The 7,686-nt window shown below is 61.5% G+C and overlaps 1 protein-coding gene across 1 annotated transcript; it reads right to left on the bottom strand.

Annotated features, from left to right (window-relative positions):
• Positions 1 to 1,975: 1,975 nt before the first annotated feature.
• Positions 1,976 to 4,039, bottom strand: ATP5MC2 (ATP synthase membrane subunit c locus 2). The gene is made up of 5 exons (XM_057410347.1): positions 4,006 to 4,039; positions 3,144 to 3,219; positions 2,616 to 2,693; positions 2,306 to 2,466; positions 1,976 to 2,215 (listed from the first exon to the last, which is right to left on the bottom strand). Exons 2-5 carry the CDS (start codon positions 3,180 to 3,182, stop codon positions 2,101 to 2,103), a joined length of 393 nt encoding a protein of 130 aa, XP_057266330.1. The 5' UTR covers positions 3,183 to 3,219; positions 4,006 to 4,039; the 3' UTR covers positions 1,976 to 2,100.
• Positions 4,040 to 7,686: the final 3,647 nt, after the last annotated feature.

The following is a 7,686-nucleotide window of genomic DNA, read 5'->3' as shown; positions in this document are numbered from 1 at the left end:
ACCCTACAACCTCTCTACACCCCATCTACACCCTCACCTCACCCTACAACCTCTCTACACCCTGTCTACACCCCCACCTCATCATACAACCTCTCTACACCCTGTCTACACCCCCACCTCACCATACAACCTCTCTACACCCCGTCTACACCCCCACCTCACCATACAACCTCTCTACACCCTGTCTACACCCCCACCTCACCCTACAACCTCTCTACATCCTGTCTACACCCTCACCTCACCCTACAACCTCTCTACACCCTGTCTACACCCCCACCTCACCCTACAACCTCTCTATACCCTGTCTACACCCCCACCTCACCCTACAACCTCTCTACACCCTGCCTACACCCCCACCTCACCATACCTCTCTACACCCTGCCTACACCCCCACCTCATCATACAACCTCTCTACACCCTGTCTACACCCTCACCTCACCCTACAACCTCTCTACACCCTGTCTACACCCTCACCTCACCCTACAACCTCTCTATACCCTGTCTACACCCCCACCTCACCCTACAACCTCTCTACACCCTGTCTACACCCTCACCTCACCCTACAACCTCTCTATACCCTGTCTACACCCCCACCTCACTATACAACCTCTCTATACCCTGTCCACACCCCCACCTCACCCTACAACCTCTCTACACCCTGCCTACACCCTCACCTCACCCTACAACCTCTCTATACCCTGTCTACACCCCCACCTCACTATACAACCTCTCTATACCCTGTCCACACCCCTACCTCACCCTACAACCTCTCTACAGCCTGCCTACAGCTGCTTGCCACTGGGAGCCCCCACACATAGGCCTGGATCCTCCCCCACCTGCCCCAAAAGAGTCACTGAGCCCAAACCCCTCCTCATCCAGGAGGGCAGAGCCCAGTTAAAGGGGTTCCTCCTGCACCTCAGGGGATCCCCAACAGGATCCATCCCAAGGCTTCTCTAACCCTTAGACCTCCATATCTATCACTCCTTCAGGACACCCCAGGTCTCTTCCGGGTCCCCCAGGACCTGCACACCGAGGGGTGTCCCATATCTGCAACCACCAGAGCCCCCCCCTCAGTTCTCTCTCATCTTCCAGAGCTCTCTCACCCCTCAAGTCCCCCCCCTGCATCCACAGACCCCCAATACCTCTGCAGGGTTCACCCCCACAATTCCATACAAGACCCCCCCTTATTTGCACCCCTCCAGCCCTCTCATATCCCCCCCCAAGCCGCCCACCACAGAGACCCTCACCAGACCCCTTCTCTCCTGTCCCCCCACACCCCAAGCACCCCATATCCCGCTGATCCCCCCAGACCTCCACCCCCAGCCCCGGAAGCCCCCCATTTTCCGCGTTCTCCCCCCCCCCCGCCCCGGGGCCTCCGGTTCCCCCCCTCCGGCACCGCCCGGGCCCCTCGCTGCCTCCAGCAGCCCCGCCCACTCGGGGCGGGGCTTGTTCCATCGCGGCGCCCCCCTCAGCAGCTATTGGCTGCAGCACCCCTCACTCCAGGCCAGGCAGCGAGCCGATTGGCTGGAGGGCGCTGTCAATCAACGAAGGGGAAGAACAAGGCAGAGCGGCCGCCTCACCAAAACTCGGGGAAGTGCCGGACCAATGAGGGGGCTCCGGGGGCGGGGCCTCGCTGCAAAGGGGCGGGGTTTCATCGCCAAGGGGCGGGGCTAAACACGCCTCCGAGAGAGGGGACCCGCCTTGCAGCGGGGACAGCGAGACGGGGACACCCCGGTACCGGGACACCCCGAACCCCTGGGCGGGTGGTGCCCCTGGGCAGGGACACGGGGAGGTGGCAGCCCAGGCCCCAGCCCCAGCAGCTCCCCACTGTCCCTGGGGGTCAGTGATGTCCCTGTCCCCTTGGGGTTCAGGGTGGCTGCAGACACTTTGTGTGCCCTCCGAGGACACGTCCACCTCGCCACGCCAACCATGGCCAAGTGACACAGGAGGCACCAAAGAGACACAAGGAGCTGGGTCCCGTTATCAAACCGTCTTTATTCCCCTCCCACCTGCGGCAAGGCCAGGGTCGGGGGTCTCCCCTGCCAGGGCACCGGGCACAGCGGGGCTCTGTCACCGTCACCGTCGCCGTCACCATCTCCATCACATGGCAAAGAGGATAAGGAAAGCCACCATGAGGCAGAAGAGCCCCATGGCCTCGGAGAGGGCGAAGCCCAAGATGGCATAGGAGAAGAGCTGCTGTTTGAGCGAGGGGTTCCTGTGGGGAGAGGAGAGGCCGCTCAGCAGAGCACACCCAGCCCCGAGCCCCCCATCATTCCCACCCCGATGCCCCCCCCCCCCCACCGACCTGGCATAGCCAATGATGAGGCTGCCGAAGACGGTGCCGATGCCAGCACCGGAACCGGCCACCCCCACCGTGGCAGCGCCGGCACCGATGAACTTGGCGGCCGTGTCGATGTCCCGGTGGGCTGCGCTTGTCTGGATGGCCCGGTGGGTGCCCGCTGGTGCCTGGGGATGTGACAGGAGGGTGGGCAAGCGGCTGGGGGGGGGGATTAACCTCACCCCAGCCTCAGTTTCCTCCCCACACCCCTCCCAAGGCGGGTGCTCAGCACCCCTGTGGCTCCCCACTGTGCCCCAGTCCAAGCTGACCACGTTACCTGCTCCGTCCAGGCCTCAGGGATGCTTAGCACAGAGGCAGAGAGGGGCTGGCACAGCACCCGCGGGCTCCTCCTCACCTGCAAGGGACATTCAGCCTCAGATTGGGGTGGGACGTCCCACCCCATCCTCTCCAGCACCCAAGAGTCCCCTGAGGCTACCGCTGTCACCTCTGGTGTGTCGTCCCCCCCCCAAATATGCTCAGCCCCATGAGCCAGCAGCACCCAGTCGGGAGAGCCTGAACTGGCACCCACCACCACAGTGGGTGGATGGGTCCTGTGTGCCACTGGGGCCAGCACCCAAAGGGGCTTAAACTCCCAGCACCGCATCCACCTCCACGGGGGTAATTAACCCTGGAGCGATGACAAATGATCTTTAACCTGAGTGCAGCTCCGTTCACCTTCCAGGGTGGCCCTAAAGCAGCAAGAAGTGTCCCCAAACCTCAGCCCCTGTCCGTAAGGGGGTCATATATCACCCACCCCCCTATCCCCCAAAGAAGGGAGAGGGAAGGAGGGTTTGTCACTACTCACTAGTGCAGGAGTGCAGAGGAACTTTACACAGGCGGACATGGCGAGGGACGGAGGGACACGGGAGCGGAGGGGACGGCTGGAAGAGACACAGGCATGGGGTACACGGGACCTGGCCTCATGGGTGCTGGGGACGGGCAGGGGACATGGGGGACACGCGGGACAGGAACCATGCAGGGCAGGACATGCCTTGGTCACCCAAGTGACAGCTCCCGGCTCAGCGCCACCACTTTGGGGTACAGGGATTTGGGGTAGAGTGAGGGAATGGCCCCGCAAAACAGGGGGGAGGTTAAAACAGGGGGTGGTCATCCCAAAGGAGGGGGTACCCCAAGCAGGGGGTGTTCACCCCAAAACAGGGGGGGACACTCCAGAACAGAGGGAGGCACTCCAGAAAAGAAGATCACCCCAAAACGGGGGTTTCAACCCAAAACGTGGGAAGACTAAAACAGGGGGTTCTCACCCCAAAACGGGGGGGACACACTCCAGAAAAGAAGAACACCCCAAAACAGGGGGTTATTACCCCAAAACAGGGGGGACACACTCCAGAAAAGAAAAACACCCCAAAACAAGGGGTTATTACCCCAAAACAGCGGCTAGTCCCCCAAAATGGGGGGGTGTACCCCAAAATAGGCTCAGGTCACCTCAGAACACGGGGTTATCACCCAAAGCCGGGGGGCTCACCCCAAACCAGGCCCGGCCCTGCTCACCCCAAAGCAGTGTCTGAGGGGATGCCCCATCCCCAACCGGCTCCCCATGGGGGGGGTGGCTCGGCCCTGTGCCCCCCACAAGGCCCCCGTCCCCTCTCCCCCTGTCCCCACAGAGGGGCTCCCCCCGCTGCCGCCCCGGGCCCGGCCGCGGCCCTCACCTGGCGCACCGGCGGCGGGCAGGTCGCGCAGGCAGCGAGTGCGCAGGCGCGACCGGAAACGCTGCCCGGAAGTATCAGTGAGAAGCCGCTCAGAGCGCCGCTCGCCGCGCGCGCGGGCGCCGCCTGTCGGACGGGAGGTGGCGGAGACGCGGGTTGTGCGCTCTCTGCTGGGGGGGGGGGCACTCACCGCGACCTCTGGCGGCCAAGCGGGGCGCTGCGGGCTCTTTTGGAGGGGTACGTGTGTACATGTATGTATATGTGTGTGCATGTATGTACATGTGTGTCCACGTGTGTGCGCCCATGTGCGAGCAATGTGTCTGCATGTGTGTGTGCACACGTGTTTATGTTATATGTACATGTGTGTACACCTGTGTGGGCTCATGTGTGTGTCTACATGTGTGTGTGCACATGTGTTTATGTTATATGTACATGTGTGTACACGTGTGTGTGCTCATGTGTGAGTGTCTACATGTGTGTGTGCACACGTGTTTATGTTATATGTACATGTGTGTACACGTGTGTGCGCTCATGTGTGAGCAACTGTCTACGTGTGTGCACACGTGTTTATGTTGTATGTATATGTGTGTACACGTGTGTGTGCTCATGTGTGAGCGTGTCTACATGTGTGTGTGCACATGTGTTTATGTTATATGTACATGTGTTTCCACGTGTGCGCTCATGTGTGAGCAAGTGTGTCTACATGTATGTGCACGTGTGTGTCCATGTGTGTACATGTGTGTGCTCATGTGTGCGAAAGGGTGTCTACACATGTGTGCGCACATATGTTTATGTTGTGTACACGTGTGTACGCATGTGCGTATATGCCTGTCAGTGTGTGTGCACATGTGTGTCCACGTGTGTCCCTGTGACGCGTGTGCATTCCCACGTGTGTGCACGCGTTGCACAGATGTGTGCACGGTGGCATGTGCGTGGCTGCGGTCCCTATGCCTGCGCATGAGAGTGCCTGCACATACGTGTGCAAGAAGCATGCGTGTGAAGCTGAGGGGGGCACCGTGTCTCACCCCAGGGTGCTGGGGGGACCCCCGATGGGTGCTGGAGCCCCGGGAACCTCCCCTTGCCCACGGGGTGGGGGGGGGGGGGGGGGGGGGGCGCTGTGACCGGGTGGGTGCGGGGCCGCGCTGTCAGGCACTGGATTTACGAGCAGCCCTAATGCGGGAGCCCCCATTAATTAAATCATCGCGATAATTAACTTTCATTACAGGAAAATCAATAACGAGGAGACGGGGCTGAAGGGGGGGGGGGAAGGGACCGAGGGGCGCATGTGCACATGGATGTGAGGGTATGTGAATGGCTGTGTGTGCACCCACATGGATGCGAGCACACCTGTGTGCATGTGTGTGTACATGCATGTGCACAGGGGGGCACATGGCTGTGAGCACGCCTGTGTGCATGTGCGTGCATGCACATGGGGGTGCATGTGTGCATGTGTGTGCGCATGCGTATGTACATGTGTGTGCACGGGGGTGCACATGGCTGTGGGCACGCCTGTGTGCATGTGTGCACATGTGTGTGTACATGTGTGTGCACAGGGGTGCACATGGCTGTGAGCATGCCTGTGTGCATGTGTGTATGTGCACATCGGGATGCGTGTGTGTGCATGTGTGTGTACGTGTGTGCACGTGTGTGTGTACATGTGTGTGCACTGGGGTGCACATTTCTGTGAGCATGCCTGTGTGCGTGTGTGTACATGTGTGTGCACGTGTGTGTGTACATGTGTGTGCATGCACGTGCTCATGTGTGTGCACTGGGGTGCACATGGCTGTGAGCACGCCTGTGTTCATGTGCGTGTGTGCACATCGGGATGCGTGTGTGCACATGTGTGTGTACATGTGTGTGCACAGGGGTGCACACATGGCTGTGAGCATGCCTGTGTTCATGTGCGTGTGTGCACATCGGGATGCGTGTGTGTGCATGCGTCTGCATGTGTGTGCATGCGTGTGCACGTGCATGTGCACGGCCTTGCACACGACTGTGAGCACGCCTGTGTTCCTCTGTGTGTGCGCTTAGGCTGTACGCACAGGCTTTACACTCCACACACGCGTGTGCACATGTGCAAGGCACGTACCCGCACCCCTCAACCTGCCCCCATCCCCCCGAACCCCCTTTTACCCCCTTAAACTCCCCCCTAAACCTCGACACCCCCCCGCTTTCCTCCCCTTTCTCCTTTATTTTTCCTCCTTTCCCCACTTTTTATTCCCTTTCCTTCCCTGATGGAAGCGGCGGCTCCGTTCGTTGCCACTGACCTTAACGGCTTAAATTAAAAAGCAATGTTCTGTGTGCACGGAGATGGGGGGGGGGACGGGGACATTGGGGGGGGCACCCGCTCCCCACCCCCCCACCCCCCCCTTCTCCTCCTCACCCCCCGCATGGGCTCTGATGGTTTTAATCTCACCGTAATGGCTTTGACCTTGCGATTAATAGCGGGGGGTGCGAAGCCGCCGCGGCGTGACGGCGGCCGCGGTTCCGGGGCGGGGGGGGGGGGGGATCGGGGGGTTTGGGGGGGTCTCACTTTAGGGGGGGGGGTTGGATGCGGCGGGGGTGTGGGGGAGGAATGGGGAATGGGGGGGATTGGGGGATGCTGAGGATTGAAAGGGGGGGGATGAATGAGGAGGTGATGGAGGGGGGGTGATGGGGAATTTCAAGGGGGACACAAGAGGGTGAATGGCGGGGGGGGGTGGTCTGGGGTCCGGGTGGCTGCCGTGGGGTGCGCCGGTGGGCAAAGGGGGTGTAGGGAGGATGGGGGGGGAGCAGTGGAGCATATGGGGGGCTCACGAGGGGGTTCAGGGGGATGGGGCGGGCGGGGATGGGGAGGACGAGGGGGAACGGGTGCCCCTGAGTGGGGGTCACCGGTCCCTGTTCCCGTCCCCATCCCTGTCCCCGCTCCCGGTCCCCGTCTCCGCTCCCGATCCCGGCGCTGGCGCAGTCGCCGCCCGCTCTGCATCCTAATGAGGAGGGAGCGGGACCAGCGGGAAGAGACCCCGAAACACAGGGATGGGACCGGAATAGGGACCTGGATGGGAGCGGGATGGGACCGGGATGGGACCTGGATGGGACCTGGATGGGACCGGGATGGGACCTGGATGGGACCGGGATGGGGACCAGGATGAGACCGGGATGGGATCGGGATGAGGACCAGGATGAGACTGGGATGGGACCGGGATGGGCACCGTTGATGGGGACCGGGATGGGACCGGGATGGGACTGGGATGGGACCGGGATAGACACCAGGATGGGACCGGGATGGGACCGGGATAGGGACTGGGATGGGGCCCAACTGCCCCAACAGAATCCGCCGGGGCCAGTGGTAGAAGGGTGGGGAGGACCCGGGGGGCACAACCGTGCACCCCACTGAGTGTAAGCACCGGACCCGTTCCCCCCGCACAGCTGGATCGGGGGTGCACAGCTGGATCCCAGTTATCCTGGGGGTCTGTAACCCTTTTACACCTGCAGCTGGATCCCGGGGGGCTCTATCACAGCCACAGCTGGATCATGGGGGGCTCCATCACATCCACAGCTGGATCATGGGGGTCACCATTGCACCCACAACTGGACAGTGGCAGCCAGGACTCCCATGGGGGCAACCAGGACCTCTACAGTGGCAACCAGGACCTCTACAGTGGCAATCAGGACCTCTATGGTGGCAGCCAGGATGCCAAGGTG

This window comes from Pezoporus wallicus, unplaced genomic scaffold, assembly GCF_028554395.1.
Source record: "Pezoporus wallicus isolate ANWC-B61680 ecotype Strahan unplaced genomic scaffold, APGP_CSIRO_Pwel_v1 contig_10711, whole genome shotgun sequence".
Classification (NCBI taxonomy): domain Eukaryota; kingdom Metazoa; phylum Chordata; class Aves; order Psittaciformes; family Psittacidae; genus Pezoporus; species Pezoporus wallicus.
This window is presented reverse-complemented; position numbering and strand designations above follow the sequence as displayed.

Excerpts from the sequence above, each read along its gene's own strand:
- ATP5MC2 (XM_057410347.1), bottom strand. The coding sequence starts at position 3,182 with ATGTCCGCCTGTGTAAAGTTCCTCTGCACTCCTGCACTA. Across the intron at positions 2,694-3,143 it reads TCCTCTGCACTCCTGCACTA|GTGAGGAGGAGCCCGCGGGT; the intron begins GTGAGTAGTGAC and ends TGTCCCTTGCAG. Across the intron at positions 2,216-2,305 it reads CTCATCATTGGCTATGCCAG|GAACCCCTCGCTCAAACAGC; the intron begins GTCGGTGGGGGG and ends CTCTCCCCACAG.